Source organism: Populus euphratica, unplaced genomic scaffold, assembly GCF_000495115.2.
Source record: "Populus euphratica unplaced genomic scaffold, PopEup_1.0 scaffold231.1, whole genome shotgun sequence".
NCBI classification, from domain to species: Eukaryota; Viridiplantae; Streptophyta; class Magnoliopsida; order Malpighiales; family Salicaceae; genus Populus; species Populus euphratica.
Genome location: NW_011500112.1, coordinates 274,489 through 299,795, shown reverse-complemented (window position 1 = coordinate 299,795; position 25,307 = coordinate 274,489). Strand labels below are relative to the sequence as shown.

Below are 25,307 nucleotides of genomic sequence, written 5' to 3'. Positions count from 1 at the left end.
TATCTATAGTAGGGGTTCTAGGCCTCACAAAATCTTTAGGGATTAATTTTGGATCTTCTACCTCTCCAATGCAATTTTGAACTAACACGACTCTTTGGTGAGGCTTTCGAGGCTAATAAAATCTCTAAGGATTAAAAGGAATGAAAACCAAACATGAAAAAAAAAACATAAGAATGAAATTGCAAGAAACAAATAAAATTTCTAAGTCATCTCAAATAAAAAAAAAGTAGAGATCAAATTTGAGCGATGAAAAACTAAATGAGAATAAAATTGAAAAACCTTTTTAATTTGAAGTGATTTTTCAAAAAAAAAAAAAACAAGTAAAACATAGACTAAATTTAAAGAAAAAATAAATTTAAGAGTTGCTGTGATTTTTTCATGAGCAACACGTAAATCGATGCAAATAAGAGAAAAACAAAAAGGAGAATTAAAATGGTGTTAAATTAGACATAATCACTATATATGCATAATCCATGAAAAAAGAGAATGTTGAAATGTATCAAATGACACGATGGAATAAATTTATCCACCATGGGACTCAACCACATGATTCATTAGAAGACAAGAATGTGGTTGATACATGTTATGTATATATTAACAATGTTTTGTTTATTTTTTTATTTTTAACTTTTATGTATCAAAAGCAATATTACCACCCGACCAAATAGTGATTTCTAAAATATCAAATTGAAATTACAAATTCACCCTAAGAAATTTTATTTTAAGGATGATAGAGTTATTGCATTGGTTTTTTTAAAAGTAAAAAACCAAGAATAACCTCTATACTTAAGTGGAATTTTGCTTTTAAGGGTACTAAAATAAATTCTTTGTAGAAAAAGTTTATAAAATGACAAAAATATCCCTCAATAATTGTAGATTAATAAATAAACCCTGTTAAAATATAAATCTACCCCTGTAAGCCATTTTAAATTATTTTTTTAGGAACAAAAGCATAATTCCATTATTATAATTCAAAGTATTATAGTATTATAGTACCCATCCATGGTGTATAGGAGCCCTTTGGCTCCAGAATGGGAGGCATGCTAGGACAAGGATTCCATGATTTTGTAGACAAACCAAAGTCATCACACTTACCTAGTCAAGCGTTTGATTAGAATCAACGATTATATTGTCTCACTTGGTTAAAAGGCAACGCTAATTAATTCGATCATACTTCACATATTTCTTTTATTTTTGGGTTTTGTTGCTTCAATGTATTAATATATTGCTATGTAATTTTTTCTAACATTATAATACATCTAAAAGACATGGATCGGTTTTATTTTTCAACTGTTATACTAAGTTTAATAATAATTTCAAAAAGTTTTCAACAATCTATATATTAATTTTTATATTCAATTTTTTTATATATATGCAGCAATAATAGCGAAGAAAAATAAACTAGTATCTTCTAGTACATGTTAGTAATTTCATTTATGTTAACAAAGGTTAATGGTACAAAAGACATCTTTATGGGAATATTTGTCACAGTTTTACAGTAAAGTCATGCAAAATATGTTATTAAACATGATACAACCCTACAAGTTAATTCAATAACCTACCAACTCAAGATATGGCTTTGCTTCAACTGAGTTAATTCAATGATTTACTGACTCAAAAGATGGCTTAAACAAGATTTCTTGTCAGATCAGGTGAGAATTGCAGGTCCACCTGATAGATCAACTTGCAACCTATTTAATATGATCATAACTCGAATGACACTTGATTTTATATTTTTTTTTTAAAAAAAAAAACCTTCTAAAACTGATTCAAGTTTTTTTTTTAATTAATCTTGAAACTCAACTCATAATCCAAATCTTGAGCCAAGTCATGAGCCAGGCAGGTTTTATGAAGTTGTAGTTCCTAGAAATTTCGCATTGGGCTTTGCATTCTGCAACGAGTAATAAGATGAATGAAAATGGGATTCCTGAATGTTATTATTAAGTAATCCCAGATCCTGGACGCACAAACCAGCTTAACCGAGAGCTATTTAAGTCCATTAATGCTTCAGGGCACGTGTACATGCCTCGTGATGTGGTTGAGGGATTCTACATCAAACGCTTTGCCGTTGGTGCAATCCTATCAGAGGATCGGTACGTGGAAAGTAGCGGTTGAAGTGCATTTAGGCACTGATTGTCATTCAGCCACCTTACTACATCATGAACAAAAAATTCTTGTTGCCTGAGATAACAGGAGTTCATCCGATCAAATACTTGCTATTAACATTTCTGCCACCCATAAGGCATACGAACAACCCATTTCTGCTTTCGTTTGGCACTTTCTGTGCCAAGATCAGATCTAAGCAGCTTGGAGTTACAGAGGGTCAGCAAGCCTTGTTCAAACAAAGATTTCAGACTGCTCTTTTTTACAGTTTCAAAACGCAAAGATGAGAGTCCGGAAATATAATAAAAAAATAAGAATCATTAGCTACATTAATAGTGGCCAGCTCAAGCCTAGAAAAATTTTACAATACATAGTAGCATCAGAGCCTCAGACCATGACTAGACTTAACTAAGAAGGACGAATTCCAGAATGACAAGACCGAGAATCACTATCTTGATATTGAAAGCTACAATTATCAATGCAATCATCCATAACTTTTTATTTTTGAGGTGAACTTACATTTAAGATGATAAAGCTTATAATTCATTAAACTGTTGCAGATAATAAATAGAGCTTCTACATGCACATCTAACAGCTATCACAGACTACAAAGGACTAAAAAAAGATGACAGAATATTTTTGCACAGGATTGGCGTACCAGATACAGAAGCAATCACCACATTCAGTCACAGATTAGATGGGTGCTGCACATGTTGTTCTAAAATGGCCTGTCTGATTACAACGGCTGCAATGCACAACTCGCTTCACACGACCACGATCTTCTGCTCGGACTCGCTTCTTTCTTGGACGACCAGGTGGTCGAAGGGATTTGGGTGGATTAATGACAACCTCAATAGCCTTGTTGGAATTTGGGTCCCCATCAGACAGCTCTGTCCAGAGACTTTTATCGGGAATTGGATGAATGGTTTGTGAGTAAGTCTTTCGATAAGTTGCAACAGTGAAACAACTCTCTGTAAACCGATGCACATTCTGCCTGCAAGAGAGGAGTGCTGCCACAGCATGTGCACAAGGTAAACCATATAGTTGCCAGCCACGGCAAAGGCAACAGCGGTTCCGAATATCCACAATATTTGTTCCTTCATGAGATATAACTTCAAATTCAGCTTCATTAGCGCGAAGCACCTGATAAGTGCGTGCACGCTCCAAAGCCTCTGCAACACGCCTCTCAGCAGAAGGCACAAGTATTGATGTCCACTGCATACTGGTCTCTCGGCGTTCATTGAACCAGGTCATTAGTTGCCTCCTAATGCATTCCATCATCTGAATTATTGGAAGCCCGGACGCTTCCAAAATCCAAGTATTCAATGATTCAACTATATTGGCTGTCAAGTGTCCAAACCGAGTACCTTCAAAATAAGCAGTAGCCCACAACCGAGGGGGAATTCTTCTTATCCAATATGCAGCATCTTGTGATATCTCCTCAATCTCTAGAATTTTTGCCTCAAATTCAATGACAGTTAGAGCATGAGCAGCTTCCCATAGAAGGTTGACAAGCATTGTGTTATTGAACTCTTTGCGGAAGCTTTCACTCAAGTGACGCATGCAAAATCCATGAAAAGCAGTCGGAAAATTTGCTTCCACTCCATCTACAATGCCCTTCTGCCGGTCTGACAGAATTGTTAGCCTCGGCATGTTTTCAGTATTAATCTCAAGGAGGCTATGAAGTTCGGATAGAAACCACATCCAATTCTCTTCAGTCTCTTCATCAACAACACCAAATGCCAGGGGAAAAAGAGCTCCATCCCCATCAAAGCCAGTGGCAAGAAATAAAGTACCGAGGTACTTACTCTTCAAAAAAGTCCTATCAAGCCCAAGGAGAGGCCGACAAGCATTCAGAAAACCATAAATCGATGCCTGAAATGATATGAAGAGACGCTGGAAGCAATTATCTGTTGGGTTACCATATACAGATGCAATACTCCCAGCATTTGTCCGTTTAACCTGGTCACAATACTGGGGAAGCAAGCGATACCCTTCTTCAAAGGATCCACGCATAGCGGCCATGATGCGTTCCTTGCCTCTCCAAGCTTGCTTGTATGATAAAGTGATGCCATGTACCCGGTGAATCTCTTCTAATATCTCCTTTGGCTTGTAATTAGGATTCTCCTTAAGCCGTTGCTCCACAGAGTTTGCAACCCATTGAACTGAAGCTTGCTGATGGCCAAGATGAGAAATTCCTCCACATGTATGGGACTCATGAATGGTCCTAATTGTGAAAGTTGGAACACCTGGGAGCTTTGCTGCATGTATGCGCCAGGGACATCCCTCACTTGCACATTTAGCTGTGAAACGTGTCTTGTCAGATTTTATTGTCTGCATTTCAAAGTGAAGGGCAATTGCTGTATCCCTCAACGCCCTGCGGCAGCTGAAGACATCTGGGAACTCTTGCCCCACTGCCAGCTCATAATTAGGAGCTATTGAAAGGGTACGGGCCTGAATAACAGGACTATGGACTATAAGCTGGGACTCCTCAATAGTCAAACCCTGAGCATGTTCCAAACCCATTTCCTGATCCTCGTCCACAGTTAGTTGCAGGTTGTCATCAAGTTCTTGGTTTTCTGAAACAACCAATTCATTGTTCTCTGATAAAGCTAACTCATGGTTCTGTACAGTAAGAGCCAGCTCATGATCTCCCTGTTCAGGTTTTCGATCAATACCTAAATCGTTCCCATGCCCATAATTGTGAACAGCTTCCCCTTCGTCATTCTGGCTCTGTCCCAAACCCATTTCATCATCATGAGGATGTCCTAAATCCAATTCATGTTCATGTGCCAAACCCAAATGATGTTCATGTGCTTGCCCCAGTTCCAAATCATGGTTCTGGCCTAGACCCAAACTGTGATCATGGCCTAGGACCAGCTGTTGATTCTGCCTGAGCCCTAGATTGTGACTTTTCCCAAGTATCAGGTCATGGTTAGCCATCGAAATGAATCAATCACAATATATCAACAGCTGTAACAAATCAGCCCCCCAGAACAAACTATCAATTATAAACAGATACGGTACCCTGTCAAGTGAATAGAACCGTATTTTCAATAGTCCATTCAACATCTTCCGCATTCATACTCAAAGCTTAAGCACAAACATGGCTCACAACAAAAGTCCAGATAAAAGGATGCAAACACAAAATACATGCAAAAAGGTGAAATTAAATCAGTAAACCCACCCACCCCGGACACCCCCGCGAGAAACTTTAAGAAGACTGTCACTTTTTTATCCCTCCTAGTAAAATTGCGATTGCAATTGTATACAAAATGAGAAAAGGAAACTATTTTTTCTCCTGTGATAATTAAATGCAGAGAGACCATCATACATATACACACACAAAAGGAACAGACAACCTAAACCGCATTCCCAATCTTTCACTTCTCAAAATAGCATTACCTCACAAGCAAAAGAATTCAACACCTCCAAAGTGCCCACAGAAACATTAACTTCCACAACCTTCACATATCAACAACATGGGAACTGAATGTAAGAGACACTAAGTCATTAATCAACAAAATTTTAATGAACCAGCCAATTAAAGGAGCTAAACAAAAACTTAACTCGGTTATAAGACAACCCCCACTTGCCAGGAATCAAAACAAGACAGGAAACCAAGTTTGAGCTTTTCATAATTGTCTTTCTTTTAAGGTTTAACTCAATTATCTCAAAAAGCCTGAACCATTAATGAACACCAAACTCAAAACTCAACATTTTCAGTCAGAAATCATGTCCAACTGAGAAAGAAGAAAACAACAGTCATCATTTACACATTCCCTTCCACAACTATCAGCAAAAAAAAAAAAATGCCTTGAAGCAAAAACCAAAAAAATACCATCACTTAAAGCACTCATAAGAACATAATGGAGACTGAAGATCCTCATTAAAAAAAAAATCAAAGAACACACTGAGAGAGAGAAAAAAACCTCCGTACCAGGACATGAAAAACAAACCTTTTTAATAGCAAAATAAACAAGAACGGGGTTTTGCTCCAAACTATAGGAAACATAACCCCAAACAATTACTTCAAGAGATTAACCATAACAACCCACAGTACAAAAGTCAATCAAAATTCAAAACCCTAGTTGAAAACCAGATCAACATCCATCAGAACCCAGAAGAGAAAAAACCAACCTTGAACACAGCAAACATGGCAAAATATGAAGTGAGCACTGATCAAAATCTGAACTTATCGAGTGTAGGGACAGGTCCAAGTACAGATCGAACAAACAAATAAAATTAGGGTTAATCAATGCGTTTGGAGAAAGAAAAATTGAAGAGTAGAATTTGAAAATTGGCGGGTAAGGGAGGAGGGAGAAGATCGGGAAAATAAAAACAAAGGGAGAGAGGGAGAGTAGAAGGGCAAGGAGAAGAGAAGGGCAGAAGAGGGAGTGTAGGGTTTGTAAGGGCTGAGAAGGAAAATACAGAATTTGGGGATAAGAGAGAAAGAGGGTATTTATGTCAATGAAATTTCATAAGGGTGTTTTTCACTTTGGGGTTTTTTGGAATTACTGTTTTCTCTTTAGGAATTTTATAATGGAAATTGAGGCTTTGTGGGTATTTACTTTGGAGGTAAGTTTTAGGGATTTCAATTCAACTTGAATTTGATAGGTATTGATATTCTTTTTATAATTATTTTATTTATGAATAATTAATAAAATATAAATATTATTAAATTTGGATATATATATATATATATATTGTTTTTTTTATTTTATATTGAATAACTAATGGTACCATAGAAAAAATTGAGTTGGACCTTTAAAATAAATAAGTTCTTAGTACAATAAACTCTCTTTTTCTTAGCATATCATTCTTTCAAGTTATATATCAAAACATGACAAGTGTTCCTCTTCTTTCCTCATATTATGATAGAATAACATTGTTTAATGCAACAAATTACTCAATATGATCACCAAAAATATAGTTGTACATTAGCTAAGGGAGTGAAGTTCTAAAAAAATATCTAAATTCTCTAGAAATATTAATATTTTCATATCAAATAATAAGATTCTTGAATGATTGAAGTATATTTTTGTATACATAGTTATATTAAAAGAAATGATATATTTATGTCATAAGAATAGTTACTTGAATAACTCAACTAAGATTTGAGATTTTCTAGAGTAATATTAGTTTCCTCCAATATTTTATAAAATTTGAATGCCAAGAATTAAGAGAATAGCTAATAATTTACTCATAAAGTGTTTAAACTATAATTGTGAAATTTTCTTTTGAATTAAATAGTCATACATTATCGACTTAGACTTATTTAGAAATATATTTGTGATTATTTTTAAAGTATTTTTAATGTTAAAATATATCAAAATAATTTTTTTATTTTTTTAAATATTTTTAAGATTAGCATATTAAAACAATCTAAAATATAAAATAATTAATTCTATAATAAAAAAAATTAATTTTTTTAATGAATTAACCCGTGTTTTCAAACGCTTCATTAATCTTTGATCGTAGGTTTTTTATTTGAATCATGAAATGTTTTATAATATATACTCATTAGATAGAACGGCATTTGCATGCATTATTTATGGCAGATATGTAAGCAATAGCCTCATGCAAGACAAAGTAAGGCAAGTCATGTATTTTGGAAGCGAATATTGTCGTTGGAGGTTTTTAAACATGATGCTTCAACCCTTAAAAAAAAAAAAGGTTAAATTATTTATTTATTTATTGAAAGTTAGATGTCGTTGTTGATATCAATTTGCATAATTCATCGGTTCAATTAGCTGATCATTAGGTTAAATATATTTATTATAATGATGATGTTTCGACTTTTTAAAAAAATAATTCTTAGTGATGACCCATAGGATTTTCAATTCAACAGGTCATTAATAAACCCGACTAAATTAATTAAATTTTATCAATTCCGTTTTTATTTTGATTTATCTAAAATCCTAATTTAAGCTAGTTTTTAAGTCCTAAGTGACTTCCATTAGCATGAATTCAAGGTTTCATTAATGTTCTTGTGAGATAATTTTTATTTTTTTAAAATAATAAATATAAATTAATAAAATATCAAGTTAAAATTTAATATAATAAAAAAATAATTTCAACACAATGTTGTTCCAAGGTTGTTTATTTAAAGATAAAAAATATTAAAATGTAGAGAATTTTTTGATAATATTATTAAACTTATTAATTTAATAGATTAATTTTAAAATATCAAGAACTACTTTTTAAATATTATGAATTTTAAATTAAATTATATAAACATTTACTTAACATAACTAAATCTATTTATCAAATCTAAAAACAATCCAAACCACCGTATTAAAAAGACATGCATGAGAAAGGCCACCGCATTGGAGGAGAAACATGTGGCTTTCTTCGAGCTCAAACGGTGGCCTTCAACAACAATGCTTGACGGCGGTGTATTTCTTCTCTTCTTCCCTTTAGGGACGAAGAGGGCTGCATTTTTTTTTCTAATTTTTCAATTATAATCCTTCTTATTTTTAATTCTTTCAAAAACCAAAATATCCAAACAATTTTTTATAAAATGAAGCATCAATCTAATAAAAGAATGTTTTTTAATTCTTCAAGAACCCCACATTAAACTTGTCAAAACAAATTATTAAAGCTAATCTCGAACAAAACCTTATGGAATGATAAATAATAATAAAAAAAAAACATAACTGAAAGAACAAAAACAAAAATTGTGCGGCTGCGAATCCAGAATGCAGTGGTGTGGATGCACAGTGGAATGAACAGCAGACTTCCTATCTGGGTTTTTTTAATACCCTTTAATGAATCAATCCAACCTTGTTGTCAGTGATGATGTAATTAACACAGTAAGGTAATCTTGACACAAAAGTTAAGTCAGAAAGCTAAAAAAAAAGTAGCCACTCATTTGCTGAGGCCCTGAACGGTGTCTCTAAGCTCCATATTTGCCGGCCAAATCCTACATGCCGACACAAGTCAAGTGAAACCCTTCCATCCCTTGTCTGAAAACAAAGTTCAGCGATTCAAAGCAGAAGCCTTGGGCAGTCTAGTCTGTTTAACTCGGCAGACGAAAACTGGTATTAAAGTAAATCAGATGTAAACCATTATGATCTATTCCACTAAAAAGAAAGAAATTAATGTGAATCTAACTATCCCTCCCTCTCTCTCTCTCTCATTTGAATGCAATTGATAAATAAGCTAAATTCATATATTTAGAAGATATAAAATTCAATAAAAAATTACATCAAAATAATATTTTTTAATGTTTTAATTTTGAAATTAGTATATTAAAATCATCAAAAAATACCTAAGAAAAAATCAATATGATATTTTTCAAGCAAACAATAATTTTAAAAATACTTTGAAAAATACAAGCTATTACAATATCAAATGAGTTCACGTATAAACACACCTATATCATAACTCAATTTTAAGATAGTAAAATTGATTGACAGTAAATATATCATCTAAAAAGAGAAATGGTAGAATTTATACTTAAAATCTCAAAACTAAATTAGTCCACTCCTTACTATTTAAATTAATCCTATGAGATCGAAAATTTATCAACTCTATCACCTAATAATATTTATTTTAAATATATTGACACGAGATATTTATTGAGTGATTTTTGTTTTAATGAGTTAAACAAGCTTTTTTGATAAAAACAATTATAATTTTTATTCAAATACTCTAAAATTTTACTCTACTAGCTTAGGATCATGCTAAAATTAAATCTAAGAGTTGTTGTTTTGAAATTTTCTTTATTTTTTGTTTTTTTATCTAGACAAGATTCAAAATTTTATTTGAAGTTAATTTAGTTACTATTTATACAATTTATGTATTATCTTTAAGAGAATTAAGAATTGTTGATAATCAGAATCTAGTAGCTTTATTTCTATTTCATCATACAAGAATCATAACATTTAAAAGCTCCTAAATCTCTGACTCCACATCAGAAGTAGTGAATAATCTTCCGGAGACATCGGAGATATGTTCTTAAATCCATGAACGAAATTGGAGTACATATCAAGGACGTGACACCATGAGAACCGCTAATTTTTTTTTTTTATAGTAAAGGCTATCTCGCTACAAGCCTAAATAAAACAGTTTCGACAGTTAGTTTTCGCGGGAATCTACGCTCTTCTGTGATCTACTATTTGATAAGCCTATGACAAAAAAGTCTCCTTTCAACTTTAATTTTCACAAAGGGAAATACTTTCGGTCTCTTGTCTCTTTTCAACTGAGCCCCACTTTTAGGTTCATGGTCGGCGTGGATTTCCACTCTTGTTTTCTCTTTACACATTTTAAAATTGTCTACGTCTGAAGGCAACGTGCACTGTTGTATCCACATCCAAATACTTCAAGAATTAAAAAAAGAAGAAGGAGCTGTCTTGTATTTGTTTTCTTCTGTGTCCTTGTGTTTCTGCTACTTGGGATTTGTTTCTTTGATTTGACCCTCTGGCTCTGAATTCTGGGATTCTTTACATGAACAGGTCAGTTTGTTAAACTTTGACTTTTGTTTTTTTTTGTTTTGATCATGAATTTATGTTATGTTTTTCTTTTCAATCTTGTTATGAGATTTTTGTTCCGCGTTTAGTTATGCTGTGGATCTTAAATTAATGGCTTTTGATTTCTGATTCATGCTACAAGTTCAGATATTGATGCCCTAATTGTTTACTTTTAGCTTCTTAGCTTTGGCTGTCCATCTTTTGGTACTTTCATTTTCTAATTTTGGCTAATATTTTTTTTATAGCAAGCTCTTAATTTGGGTTCTAAAAATGGGGTTTCGTGGTTCTTGATGCTGTGAAAATGGGAAGTTTTTCCTTTATTGAGATGGCTAGTTAGCTCTGGTTTAGCACATAAACTGGACTTTTTCATGCTTTTTTTTCCTGGTACATAGGTATGTCTCTTTTTCTTTGAATTTGTCTTTTCTTGTCAGGTTTAGGAGTGCAAATTACTATTGTCTTCCATTGATTTAGAACTTTCTTCCAAATTATCAAAAGAAGGGAAAAAAGACTGATCTTTTACTTCAGCATACAAGATCGATTTGGATTCTGAATCAGATTATAAGTTTTTGTCTTGAATTTTAATTTGCTCTTCTAGCTTCTGACTGGAAACTTGTCTGTAATGTTCGTGGAGCAATGAGTTTGTCTTTTCTTGTTAAGGTTAGCGGTGCGTGCAAATTAGTATTGTCATTTAGAACTTTCTTCCAAATCATCAAAAGAAAGGGAAAAAGACTGATCTTTTACTTCAACATATAAGCTCGATTTGGATTCTGATAAGATTTTGTCTTGAATTTGGTCTACTAGCTTGTGTGGAATCATATCTACGATGTTCTTGGAGCACTGAGTTTCCATTTTCTTGTAATGATTTTCTGATTTTCTTCTGTATGCTGTATTTTTCATGGCTATATATGTGTCACAACTCACAAGAAGTGTGTCTATTTATGTACTCAAATTTCAGAATTCAGTTTATTAACTTCTAGTTGATGCTGTATGTCAAGAATTTCTGGTATTTTTCCCCTATTAGAATGCATCTATGTTTAATTTCTAATTTAGGTTCTGTGTGAGGTGCATCCAGCAAGTGCTCAATTAATCTCTCTTGTCTCTCCCAGGCTTTAGTCACGTCTTGTTTATTGACTTTTAATGTTGAACAGCCATCAGATTTCTAATTTCCACAGCTCCTTCACGTGAAATTTAGTTGCGAGCAGTTCTTTTGCATGTTTTCATCTCGAGATTGTTTTTTCTTCGGAATGTCAGCTTGTTGCATTGTAAGCAGGACTTCATGTGGCTTCACAAACACACAAAAATTGCTGAAAAAATGAGGTCTTAAACCCTTTTTATATTATCAGTTTCAGGTCTCCAATATTCTTCAGGTTGATTGCAGTTTGGAATCTTGCTTTGGATTCTAGAGCATTTTGAGAGGGTCGGTGTTGCTTCTCGTTTGAATAATCAACATCTCATTCCAGAAATTTCTAACCCTGCTGGAGCATGGCTATCAGTGGGGTTTCATCTGTTAAATCAAAGAAAAGGTCCTGGAGTATCAGCGCTGCATTGGCATCTGCTGCTTTGGAATGGTTGCTAATGTGTATGCTCTTCATCAATGCTATATTCTCGTATTTAATTACAAAATTTGCATGTCAATGGGAGTTGCAAACCCCGTGTTTGCTGTGCTCAAGACTGGATCATATTTTGGGCTCTAAAAAGTTGAAATATTATTGGGATTTGATCTGTGGCAATCATAAGTTGGAGATCTCATCCTTAGTTTTCTGTCACTCTCACAATAATCTTGTCAATGTCCATGGAATGTGTGAAAATTGCCTTTTCTCATTTGCCACAATCAATAAGTCCAATGCTGAAACGTATAGGTTGTTGGTAGGGAAGTTGGGGGAGGATTCTAGCTTTGTTTTAGATCAGGTCTCACCACTTGATGATCATAGGTCAGTTACTAGACAATGTTCTTGTTGCAATGAACCATGGATTCCAAGAGGATATTGCCAAAAGCTGATGCGGGCTATATCAGTTGATTCTGGGGCTGCTGATCTTGATGTCCCCTTATCAGGTGATATTAAACATGATTGCAGCAACCTAAACAAGAGTAAACAATCTATACCCATCAAAAGTACTCGACAGAAAACTAGTGAGTTTGATCATTTATCTCATGTAGGGTACACCGAACTTAAGTTCAACTCTGATACTGAATCTGAAGTCATGTTGTCTGATGATGATGGCAAAAATGCTGTGCACGAAGATGTTTCAGTTGGATACGTGGAGCCAGAACCTTGCACTATCAGTCTACTCGATGATTCTGTTACTGAGAAACTGATCGATCCAGTTTCTTCACCTGAGCCTTCAATTTTGGCTCCAAAGGTGCAATCAGATGCTATCAGCTCGCATACTGTCACAGCAATAGCATCTAGAGTTCCTGTTGAGCATGGTTTGGAGGAGCTTAATTGGCAACAAGCTGATTGCAAGGCTGATTCCCCCACACTTCCTGAGCTCATTTCCCATGATAACGGTCCTCCATCACCAATTGCCAGTGACAGCCCTCAAAAAGCATCAAAAGAAAGAGAGATTATTTCTGTAGATGAAGTTCCTCAATCATCAAATGCGAATGAAACTCCACCGGAAGCATCAGATGAGAACCGGATTATTTCAGTAGACAGTGTTCGTCCATCAACAGAGAGGATAAATCCTGACAAAATTTCACAGGAGAGCGAGCTCATTTCGCTTGTTGATTTCCTACCATCAACAAATGGAGCAGAAACTCCTGTTCAAGGATTAAAAGAGAGCTGTAAGTTCAAACTACTCCTCCGACAGGACATCTATTGGTATTTCTGTTATTAGCAAAGGTTGCACTTGGATAATTTCATTTTGTAGAACTACAAAGGGCCTCAACTATTGTGGATGGTGCTAATTCATATTTTGGTTACCTTTCGTTGCTTTGTTGTTACATTCTACAGCTGTATCCAGAGAAGAGGAAGCTTGGCAGACATCTGTGACAGGCGGTGAGGATCTCGGCAAGGGAGTAAGTCGACCAGCTAGAAGAACTGACACAGCTTCAGAAATAAACCCTAGTTCTAGTGACAGTGGTCAGCAATTTGCAAACTTATTGGATCTCAGTGATGCTTATAAGCTAGCTGTTGGGAATAGGGGAAGGCAGTTGTCTGGTTTTCTTGCTGAACAAAGGGCTGTAAAGGATTCTTCAAGACTCAGCGAAGATTTGAAGCTTTTACTCTCACAACTCTCTGCTGCTAGAGAGCAGTCAATGAATGATATGAGTCCTAGAGTCCCTATGAGTCCCAGAGTACCTATTAGTCCTAAATTATCTATTAACAGTGACGAAGTAAAGACTTCTGATGCTTCTAGTATCATAGGAATGCAAATTCTTCAAAAGCGAATCACGCTAGAAAGAAACGAGTCTGGTCTATCTTTGGATGGAAGTATTGTCAGTGAAATTGAAGGTGAAAGTGACATTGATCGGTTAAAACGGCAGGTTGAGCATGATAAGAAATTGCTGAGTGCTTTGTACAAAGAACTGGAGGAAGAAAGGAACGCATCCACAATTGCTGTAAATCAAGCTATGGCCATGATTACTCGGATACAGGAAGAGAAGGCAACACTCCACATGGAAGCTCTGCAGAGCCTAAGAATGATGGAGGAGCAAGCTGAGTATGATATGGAAGCTTTGCAAAAAACGAATGACCTTCTCACAGAAAAGGAGAAAGAGGTCCAAGATCTAGAAGAGGAACTTGAGTTTTATAGGAGTAAGTTCCCCAACGAAGCAATCTTTGAGACACCAATTTCTGACAGAAAGGCAACGGGTACGAGAGCGGATCACTCTGAAGCTGGATGTATAGAAGATGGTGCAAGCACAAGTAGAAACTCCGTTGAAGAAAAACAAGTTGAAGGAACGAACACGTCACTTGCTGATAAGAATATCATTGCTGTGAATAGTTCATTGCTTGATTTTGAAGATGAAAAGTCGTATATCACACAAAGTTTGAAGAAGTTGAAAAGGAAGCTCCATCTATTTTCTAATAATGGACTAAGCTTAGAGTTGATCAACAGTGAATATTCAGGAGACAAGGAAAATGACATGAGGGATCTGAATAGCAAAGTGGGAGCTGAACAGAATGGTGGGGCAGAAGAGAGTAAATTATCAATGACCGATAGAAGAAGTGAGCCTGTTCAAGGACCCTTACTAGAGAAATCTTTAGGTTCCACTCAAGAAATTGATCTAAATTCTCTAGTAAATGAAGTTTCTGATCTAAGTCAGAAGGTGGAAGCTCTTGAGGCAGACCAGAATTTCCTTGAGCACAGCATTAACTCAATCAGATATGGAGAGGAAGGGCTTCAATTCATTCAGGAGATAGCTTCTCACCTGAAAGAATTGCGAAAGATCGGGATACAACAAAGAGAGCAAATCACTGCGTAAGGCTTTTGTATACAACAAACGATAAATGTGAGTACTCCAATGAGTTCTTCCTTTGCAGTAGAGACATTTGATTCCGAGTTCCTCGAAGTTCTTCTGATTGGGCAGCTCATTCATGCTTTTGTGCTTTCATTTACCAGGTACTCAGTTATGCGAAAAGACAAATCGATATGCCAGAATGTAAAGAAAAATTGTCGAACATGGTGATGAAGATTGGCAATCAAGTGTACAGTCTCACAAGGTTGATTGAATGTCAGAGCAGTGTCATTACCAGTCCACTGCTCCCTTCAAACATGAGCTTTTTTTTTTTTTTTTTGGGGGGGGGGGGGTGTGGAGGGGCTGTTCTTCTTGATTTTTGTGATTTTGGGTGTGATTAGTGAATGCATAGTACCGTAGTCGATTTTTGTATGGATATTGTTGCCCATTCAAATAATACAGAAGTTTTTTTTTAAAAAAAACATGTCCATATGATTTGTTTGTAAAATTGGCAAAACTTGGTTGCACCGCCCAGTCGAACACCCTAAATCAAGGCATCATGATAAAAAACAAAAGGTTTTCCAATTTATATTTGCTATTAAAATGTCAAGTTAGGCATTTTCTATTCATGGAAGAAACAAAGAAGGAAGAGCTAGGCGAAGCTGGAGTCCCCTGGACCGATCTTCCAAAAGAACTTCTGCTACATATAGCAGAACTTCTAAAAACTTGCATAGACGTCTTCCGATTCCTTGACAGGTTTCTGCAAAACATACATTTGAATTTCTCGAGCTTCCACAACTCTGTCAAGTTTGTGGTCTCACGAGTCAGGAAAGAACCTGCAAGTGCAGCCATTGTCCTTTTTGAATGAGTTCTTCTACAGTTCAAGGACAATCAAAGCAACAGTTCAGATTCTTCCTCCAAGGGCTGGCTGATGCGTGTGTTGGAGAATTTCCTGCGAACAACTCTTTCTTTAATCAACAATGGCTGAACATTATGATCAAGCAATTTGTAAAGAAATCCCTGTTGAATACAGCATGCTGAACCTTTCAGTATCCGTTGTTGGTAAAGCAGAAAGGGCAATCCTATGATGTTGATTATGCTGGAATGCTATTGAAGATCCATCAAAAGCCTATCAATTTCTGTTCCTGCTTAAGATGATGTAGGATGTAAAGGGAACTGGCTAGTGGCTAGTGTCCTAGGTACAGCTTAGAGGCTGCATGGCAGTTTTCAAACAATTTCTTTTATTATATGAGATTTATAAATAACTTCCATATATTTAATAATTTTTTTAAGAATTAATAGTATTATAACATCCACTAATTAATTAATTCCCTCTTCAATTGAGTGTTCCTATTAATTAATTCACTTTGAAATAATAAAATCACTTTAAGCTCACTTAAAAGTACTAAAGTTATAAAAAATAAAAAAGAATAGTATGGTAGTTAAAAGAAAACGCTATTTTTCTTGATTTTCTATATTTAAATCTTGGGTTTGAGAAATTTATTAAATTTTTATTCGATATAAAAAATATATTTTTTATTTTTTTAATAATAAAATTTAATTTTTCTTAAATAATAATAATAATAATAATCAATGCATCACTTTTTATAATCTTAGCTTAAACATTAATTAATATTAATTAATTAACAATAAACTAAAACATGTGGGAATTTCCCCCCACATGTTTTTGTGTGGCCTGAAAAAATGATCTGATTTTGCTCCTTTTGAGCTGCAGGCATCAACGTAAGGGACTGAAATTTTATACTGCCGCAGAAACGGAATCAAAAGAATTGGTTGAAAAATAAAGAAAGAATGATTAATTGGTTGGAGGTCGCTTGGATCATGGGCCAGAGCTACTTGGGCTGGGACCGCTGAATTTGGGCTGAATCAATCACTCACACATGAGAGATGGGACCGGCCTTCTAGCTGGAAGTTATTTGTTTGTTTATTTTTAATTTTATTTTTTAATATTTAATTAATTAAAAATTATATTTTATTATTTATTATTTATTGAGTTATTTTGATTACATGACTTAAAAATAGTGCTTGATAGATTAATCCGAGTTAACTAACATTATATTTTATATTTGATTTTTATTTAGATTTTTTTCAATTTTATTATTCTAGTAAAAAATTAAACTTTATATTTATTTTGGTTATTTTCTATAGGGATCTATTGATTTTATTATAGGGTTACATGTTTTGATATTTTAATCATAATTAAATCAAGTTATTTTTTTTTAGTTTTTTTATAAGAGATTATTTTAATTTTATATTTTTAAACATTGAATTTGTTTTTTCCCAAGTAATTATAGTCTCATAATCTTGATTATAAATTTGATAAGTTAATAGTTAACCTATTTTTTTTTTTACTTTCCCCTTTAATTTCATTATTTACTATTATGTTTGATTAAGAATTATATTTCTAATTTATTTTAAATTAATTTATATGAGTTTATCTCGACTTATAACTCAAGAATAATGTTTAATATGTTAACCTATATTGATTTGATTTAATTTTTATATTATTTTTTTAAATACATTTTTTTACAATTTTTATTGTCCAATATTGGTCTGATAGGATTGATTCAAAATTGAATTTCATAATTTATTTTCATTTATTTTATATGAGATTATCTTAATTTTATAATTAAAATTATGAATTTAGCAAGTTAATTTGAATATTGTTTTTGGTTTTTGTTTTTTAATATGAGATTATTTTGGTTTCATAATATGAGTCATGAGTTTAAAATACTAACTTAAATTGTTTTTTATGTTTTTTTTAATTAATTTTATTTTTTTAGTTTTATCTTTCAGTATTGTACTGATCAAGAATTAAATTTTTTAAATATTTTTTTTATATAATTATTTCGATCTTATGAATCAAGTTGTAAGTTTGACAGATTAATTTGAATTGTTTTTTTTAAATTATTTTTTAATTGATTTTTTTAATTTTCTATTTAAAAATTGAGCTAATTAGAAATTAGATTTTATATTTTATTTTAATTTATATTTTATAAAGTTTTTATATTATCATAATTTAAATTTAATATGTTAACTCAAATTGATGTAATCTAGGAATTTATTATTTTAATATTAAAAAAATTATTAAGATTTTTTAATAAAACTATAGTTTTTCAGATTATTCAACTTATTTTTAAATCATCAAAGTCAACTAAATTACACTACATCTATATTTACATAATCTAATTTTTTTTTACTAAAAATTATTAATAATATTTAAGTATTTTTTATGTTATTTTTTTTTTCTCGAACCACAGTATAACACGATGAATAATATAGTCTATACCATACCCAAACATAAATTATGTTCTTTTTTTTTTTTTAAAAAAAAAGACTAACAAAAAAATAAAATAAATAGAACTCCAACGTTCGAAACTCCACTACTTCCCTAGTTACAAGTTCCAGGCAAAAACCCCAACCACAAAGCCCTCCTCTGGTACAAGATGCTGCTGCTGCAACAGACAACCCTAGTACCTAAATTCCTATTGTTTTCAAAATCTGATTTCAGTTTCAGGCCTTGTTCTTCTTCCTTTTCAACAAGATTATCTTTCATGGACAAATACACCAAGCCCTCTTCGCAAAAACAGTCTCACAAACAGTTTCAATGTCCAGTCTTGGCTTGTCAAGCATCAACTGACACTCACGATACTTCTTTCCGGTTAGTACCCGTGTGCCAATTTTCTGTCTTTTTTCTTTTTTGTCTCATTTTATCAGTACCCAGATTGATTTTTTTGCAAAAGAAAGAGAGAGAAAATTGAGTCGTGCATACAATTGTGCATATCTTATTCAAATTTGTGTTTTTTTTGCTTTTTTTGTCATTGCACGAGTGCCCAGATGAAAATCTTTTTAATAGAGAATAAATAATCAAAAGAAATAGTTGTTTTGTGTTGGTATCTTGTTGGAGTTCAGTGATTAGATTGTTTAATGTGGTGAATGTAGGAAAGATGACTTGCCAGTTCATGGAGTGTCCGAGGTGATTGTTGGTGTATTGGGAGGTGGGCAATTGGGTCGTATGTTATGCCAAGCAGCTTCAGAAATGGCTATTAAAGTCATGGTTTTGGACCCACTTACGAATTGTCCAGCAAGTGCGATTGCATATGATCATATGGTTGGAAGCTTTGATGATAGTTCAACAGTTCAGGAATTCGCAAAAAGGTTCAATTTTGATGGAATTTGGCTGTTGTTGAAGTTTTTGAGTCTTTTGTGTTAATTTTGTTAATTATGTTGTTGTAGATGTGGAGTGTTGACTGTGGAGATCGAACATGTTGATGTTGCTACAATGGAGAAGCTTGAGCAGCAAGGAGTTGATTGCCAACCGAAAGCCTCCACTATTAGAATTATCCAAGTATGTCTCTTTTGATTTCCAGAGTTGATGGGTAACGTTATTTTGTAAACCACATGCAACTTTGGCATTTAGACTTACTTCACAAGGATTTTGGATTTAAATTCAAAGCAAACATGATTTTGGCTCCATGATGAGATTTCTAGATGGATCCATGTTTCAATTTTTCAGGATAAGTATCTCCAGAAGGTTCATTTTTCTCAGCATGGGATTCCCCTTCCTGACTTTATGCAGGTTAGCTGCTGTTTGTAGTATTTCCCTGGAGAAAGCCACATGCAGTCTTCATTTTTCATTACTTGTTATTAGCTTAATATCTTCTAGTTAACTGATATTGAAGTATGACTAGTACAGATTGATGATCTAGAAGGTGCCAAGAGAGCAGGCGACTTATTTGGCTATCCTTTAATGCTCAAGAGCAAAAGGCTAGCTTATGATGGGCGTGGGAATGCAGTTGCTAAGAGTGACGAGGAGCTTTCTTCTGCAGTAAATGGTGAGATGTTCAATACTGAGGCCCAATTACTAAGGAAATTTGGTATCCTATTTAGGCTTGAGAAATGCGATACTTGTATTCATATGTGCTACTGATCAACAGCAGTTTAGTATCCACCATATCTTAATTGCCATTCAAAATGATAAGGATCCAAATGTTATGGCCAAAGAAGATCCACCAAAGAAGATCCATCATATGTTTTATACTAGACTCTTTTCATCTCGTCTTGTTCATTTTGTCTGGAATGGACACGGTTATAGTATAATTATTATTTGTCTTGTAGAGAACAACAACCAAAAATGTTATTAACCTTTAATTTGGGTTTAGGGGGTTTTGGCTGTAAAATCCATATGAAACAGGCCACTCCCAAGGCAATGGAAACATATTTGATGTCATATTAAATTCTTGGGAAGAATGTGAAAGCCCATTCATCTAGTTTGGACCAATCAAATAGAAAAATTACCAATCCTGGACAGAAATTTATCTGTGTGATTGTTCCATGTTTTAGATTATGCTATATGGATGGTGTTTAGGGCTCATAGTTTTTCTTATATGTTAATCCAAAGCAACAGGAAGTTGCTTCCTTCCTATCCTTAACAACTTCAGCAATGAGCTTGCTGAGACCTTCAGCATTTTTCGCTCTAACAGGAAAGGTTGTCAATAACTTGACTTCAAAGCCTTCATATGTTTTTGAATGAAATCTCTCTTTGTAAGTCCTTGTCTTTTGACTTGAAATAAAATTGCTTCATCTTTTCATTATTTATCCTACATTTCCTCATCACAATTGCTCACCTCTCCTTGTGTTCATAGTCATAAGTAATCGTTAAGAATGCTTGGGTGATTTTGAACAGTGACTGGCTTCATATTATTCTATTATCAAGGGCATTTCTTGTTATTTTTTTCCTTGAAGCTCACATAGTCCTGCCATTTCAATTCTTTCTAATGGTCCACTTTAATTTCCTCATCCTTGCTGCTTTTCATGCCCAGTTTGTAGTTCTTTTTTTTTTCTTTATATAAATAGTTCCTGCTGGATCTACTCCTTGTTGTAATATAATATTCATGATGTTTTCCAGCTCTTGGAGGACTTGATCGAGGTTTATATGTTGAGAAATGGACACCCTTTGTGAAGGAGCTAGCTGTCATTGTGGCTAGAGGAAAAGACAATTCCATTTTGTGCTACCCTGTTGTTGAAACTATTCACAAGTATGTTATAGATAAGGCATTTCCATGTTCTTTTTTTGTAGCTATTTTGGTTTTCAGTGCATTTGGTTTCAACAATGTTTGAGTTTGCCAGATGAATTTGACTTGATAATATTTATCAATTAGTATAGTTGCATCTCTTTACATCTGATTACAGACATTGAGTCTTGCAGGGAAAACATTTGTCACGTGGTTAAGGCTCCTGCTGATATACCATGGAAGATCAGAAAACTTGCCACTGATGTTGCACATAAAGCTGTTAGCTCCTTAGAAGGTGCTGGTGTGTTTGCAGTGGAGTTGTTTTTGACAAAGGATGGTCAGGTTGTTCTTGAATTATTCAGTGTATTTCATTTTATCTGCACAATACATTTCATAATTCTCAGTTTCAGGATTTCAGGAACTCGCTGTATTGACTAATATGTCGATGCTTTCCCTTTTAAACAGATCTTACTGAATGAAGTAGCTCCCAGACCTCATAATAGTGGCCATCACACGATTGAGTCCTGCTATACCTCACAATTCGAACAGCATTTGAGAGCTGTTCTTGGTCTTCCACTTGGTGATCCTTCAATGAAGACTCCTGCTGCTATCATGTACAATCTACTGGGTGAAGACGAGGTGAATTGTTTTCTTCTCCAATTCCAATTTTTTTTTTCCATTTGTTTAATATTTTGAAACCTCTGCAAGAAGTTTGATTGGGTCCTTTGGTTTCCAAGGCAAGTGTTTGAACATTCTTTTATCATATGCACACATAAAACCAAGCATATGCACTCAAATAGTAAATGTTCATGTGTGTGGACTGTTATTGTGTTTCTGGTAATTCCAAAAGCAGTTGCACAACATAACTTACATGAAGCACATGCCAATATTTTGTGAGAACTGTGGGCCAATCTCAGGAAACACAAAGGTTAGGACACAATTTGAATTTAACTATGGATCTTGGGTAGGGATTGTGAATATAACATGCAACCAAGCTGTGAAACTGAGGGGTGTCAAACATCTTTCATGTATTGAAAATTGAAAGAGTAGGCTCGTAGTTCCTAGGTAATAATGAGTTCTCAATAGAAGTCATTTGGAGTTGGTCTGCGACATGTGCTTCTGATTTAATCATCTTTTTTTCTAAACATTTGCTGACTTCTGGTGCTCATTGAACTCTGATTCAATTCCAAATGTTAAAGGATTCTCAATTTCATGCATGGGTAGGGGCTTTGGGGTTTGGGTGGGCGTGTCGTTTTGTTAGCTGAAAAATAGGCAGCTCCTTCACAAGACTTCATCAAAATGTTGTCAATTGTTTTTATTATTTTATGTGTTTTGTTAGAATATTCTAATAAAAAATTAATTGACTAATGACAATGTTTACACTTTTAGGGTGAGCCTGGTTTTCACTTAGCTCACCAGTTGATTGGAAGAGCATTGAACATACAAGGGGCTTCTGTCCATTGGTATGATAAACCAGGTTAGTTTTGCATGAATTCTATACTTTCCCTGATTTCATACTCCCTCTTTTTCTCCCCTGTAAAGTAATTGTGCAGAAATGCGAAAGCAACGGAAGATGGGCCATATCACTATTGCTGGCCCTTCAATGGGCATAGTGGAAGCACAGTTAAAATCAATGCTGAAGGAAGAAGGTTCTGAGAGTCAGACTGCTGGTAAGTTTTTGTAGGATGACTTGATCATTGTACTTGATCTTGTGGCTAGATGAAATGTTCTAGTTTTTATGGTTTTCCTGACCTCTTACTGCACATTTCCGTGAGTTGCATTATGAAGTATGTATCTGTCTTAAAGTTAAAATGGAGATTAAATGTCCCATCCATCATTCACAAGTTCTATTTTCGGATTTATGTTTTGCTAATTTCTTGGAGATAGGTACTGGATATAGTAGTCGATAGGTACTAGAGGTAGTAGACTTATCTTATCGTTCATTTTGGAGGATCTAAACTCATGAATATAGTCCAGCTCAATTATAATGAGTTTCATACATTTTTCTTATTAAATATTACAAGACCTCACAGTTAAACTTAAGATGTATCTGTTCTTTCAGTTTAAGTTTATTTTGGTTCCTGATGTTTGTTAAAATGTAGTTACACCGCGTGTTGGGATCATTATGGGCTCTGATTCAGATCTTCCTATAATGAAGGATGCTGCAAGGATTTTGACTGTGTTTGGAGTGCCTCATGAGGTTGCTTTTTAAATATGCAGTTTTCTTCTGGAATGCGCCAGCAGTGGTTTCTTTTGTTCCATTTATACCTGACTTTCAAATATGTAACTTGCAGGTGAGAATAGTATCAGCCCATCGAACTCCTGAAATGATGTTTTCTTATGCGCTGTCTGCTCAGGACCAAGGCATCCAAATCATCATTGCTGGTGCTGGTGGTGCAGCTCACTTGCCAGGCTAGTTAGACATGTGATGGTTTATATAGAATATTATGCCTGTCAACTCTCACTGGCCTTAATAAAGCATTGGTTTGACTTTACAGGTATGGTAGCTTCGCTGACCCCCTTGCCTGTTATTGGTGTTCCTGTGCGTGCTTCTGCTTTGGATGGAATGGATTCACTCTTATCAATTGTACAGGTACACTATTTCATCACAGATAATATAACATTTTCAGGATGTCCATTGTCAAAAAGAGCAGTGACCTCCAGTTTAGCATTCCAAGTTCCATTACTAGCTTATTTCCTAAAATGGGCACATGGAAAAGTAGACATACCCTTTTCCAATCTTTATATGCTTTTTTTTTTAATCGACTCTCCTTTGAAAGGAAGCTATAGTTCCTTTTGACTTCTGTGGGATTTGTAAATGCAAAGATTCTTTGGTTTGGTATTAGCACTGATGTTTCCTAGGTTCAGTTACTCTATGAGCATAATGCAGTAAAAAGAATAAGCGCAGATCTTAACACCTTGTTTATAGAAATATTAAACATAAACCCAAGTTCCCATTTAAACCAGGAAGTTATGAGGATGCTTTTGTCACCCAACACAGAAACTGCAGTTTGACCCTCAATGCAGGAAGTTGATGTCCAACAATAATGTCCTCAAATACATTGCGTTGCCTGTGTTTCACATTTATTTCATTCTCTTTTAATTTGCTCATTTTTTTATTTATTTGTCTGTCATTAAATGCTTCCTTAATCTATTATTATCCAGATGCCAAGGGGAGTCCCTGTTGCAACTGTGGCAATTAATAATGCCACAAATGCAGGTTTGCTAGCAGTAAGGATGTTGGGTGTTGGTGATACCGACCTTTTGGCAAGGTTCTATCTCTCCCTCTCCTCCTTATATGCTTGTGTGACAGGATAACAACTGAAGTTTTCCCTCAACTGTAATCCTATTTGTTTTGCAGAATGAGCCAGTATCAAGAAGATACAAGGGACGATGTCTTGAAGAAGGCAGAAAAACTACAAACCGATGGCTGGGAAACTTATTTGAATCCTTGAGTAGTAGAAAACTTGTCTGGTAATTCTTGTTTTCTGTCCTTTCTGTGTGATGGACCAAAATTTTGAGAGTTCCATACCTACCAATGAAATTCCTTCAAAACTCATCCCCACACCACAATTTTGCATGTGCAAGCAGATCAGGTAATGTGACAGATAAAAAAACCTGCTGTCCTCGTATTGATTTAAGCGATGCATTTGGCATCATAAGATAATTTCGTAGCATGTTGGAAGTCTGAAAAGCAGAGAAATTTTTTAAACAAAGAGGGGAGAGAGAGGTAGGTGATTTTGGAGGGAGAGAGCCTTGTATCCATACTTGTATGATACCTGTTTTTTTCCCTGTTCAATCAGTCAATCAAAGTTAATTCTTTCTGTTTGTGGTATCAGTTCACTTCTTTCTTTATTTTCGTTTCCTTTAGTTTCTCTCCTTTCTCGGAGTGGAAACAAAACTGAGTTACTTTATTTTCGTTTCCTTTAGTTTCTCTCCTTTCTGGGAGTGGAAACAAAACTGAGTTCCATCAGGAGACTTCTGTTCCCCTATCCAGGCCTCGCAGCCTACACTGTAAATGGTGTTTAGGGATGCAATGGAGAACCCTAGTTCACTACTTGAGGCAGTAACAATTTGGTTTCCTGTTTGGAACAAGGTCAAGCCTTGACTTTGTCAAAATCTATGAAATTCTTTGTTCAATTCTGAATGGTTTTGATGGACCAATTCCATGCCGCTTTGGAAGACTGCTGCAAGTCAATTTGTTTGAAGTCATTAAATCAAAATACATGGAAGCCGCTATGGCATGAATTTTCAATGGAAGGGAACATGCAGGGGAAGCAGACTAGCAGGCAG

At 34.5% G+C, this 25,307-nt stretch overlaps 3 protein-coding genes across 10 annotated transcripts; 2 read left to right on the top strand and 1 right to left on the bottom strand.

The window, feature by feature from the left end:
- Positions 1–1,879: 1,879 nt before the first annotated feature.
- Positions 1,880–6,589, bottom strand: LOC105109811 (uncharacterized). Of its 6 annotated transcripts, none has more exons than XM_011004641.1 (3): positions 6,244–6,589; positions 2,762–5,131; positions 1,880–2,360 (listed from the first exon to the last, which is right to left on the bottom strand). In XM_011004641.1, the coding sequence occupies exon 2, from the start codon at positions 5,044–5,046 to the stop codon at positions 2,797–2,799; it is 2,250 nt and encodes a 749-aa protein (XP_011002943.1). In that variant the 5' UTR covers positions 5,047–5,131; positions 6,244–6,589; the 3' UTR covers positions 1,880–2,360; positions 2,762–2,796. The 6 variants fall into 6 exon arrangements, with proteins under 6 accessions (XP_011002943.1, XP_011002944.1, XP_011002942.1 ...); XM_011004642.1 differs by lacking the exon at positions 1,880–2,360 and adding an exon at positions 5,509–5,568 and having other exon boundaries at positions 2,404–5,076; XM_011004640.1 differs by lacking the exon at positions 1,880–2,360 and adding an exon at positions 5,509–5,592 and having other exon boundaries at positions 2,404–5,131; positions 6,244–6,588.
- A 3,736-nt stretch (positions 6,590–10,325) lies between these two features.
- LOC105109810 (myosin-binding protein (Protein of unknown function, DUF593)) lies at positions 10,326–15,453 on the top strand. The gene is made up of 4 exons (XM_011004637.1): positions 10,326–10,562; positions 11,921–13,362; positions 13,532–15,033; positions 15,144–15,453. The coding sequence occupies exons 2-3, from the start codon at positions 12,060–12,062 to the stop codon at positions 15,004–15,006; spliced, it is 2,778 nt and encodes a 925-aa protein (XP_011002939.1). The 5' UTR covers positions 10,326–10,562; positions 11,921–12,059; the 3' UTR covers positions 15,007–15,033; positions 15,144–15,453.
- A 2,891-nt stretch (positions 15,454–18,344) lies between these two features.
- LOC105109809 (phosphoribosylaminoimidazole carboxylase, chloroplastic-like) lies at positions 18,345–24,849 on the top strand. Of its 3 annotated transcripts, XM_011004636.1 has the most exons (16): positions 18,345–18,661; positions 18,943–19,158; positions 19,237–19,348; positions 19,517–19,579; positions 19,697–19,835; positions 20,408–20,488; positions 20,909–21,038; positions 21,209–21,356; positions 21,480–21,653; positions 22,404–22,491; positions 22,568–22,684; positions 23,117–23,214; positions 23,309–23,426; positions 23,513–23,607; positions 24,180–24,286; positions 24,376–24,849. In XM_011004636.1, the coding sequence occupies exons 1-16, from the start codon at positions 18,447–18,449 to the stop codon at positions 24,467–24,469; spliced, it is 1,995 nt and encodes a 664-aa protein (XP_011002938.1). In that variant the 5' UTR covers positions 18,345–18,446; the 3' UTR covers positions 24,470–24,849. The 3 variants fall into 3 exon arrangements, with proteins under 3 accessions (XP_011002938.1, XP_011002936.1, XP_011002937.1); XM_011004634.1 differs by lacking the exon at positions 20,408–20,488 and having other exon boundaries at positions 18,347–18,661; XM_011004635.1 differs by lacking the exons at positions 18,345–18,661; positions 20,408–20,488 and having other exon boundaries at positions 19,067–19,158; positions 19,492–19,579.
- The last annotated feature ends 458 nt before the right edge of the window (positions 24,850–25,307 follow it).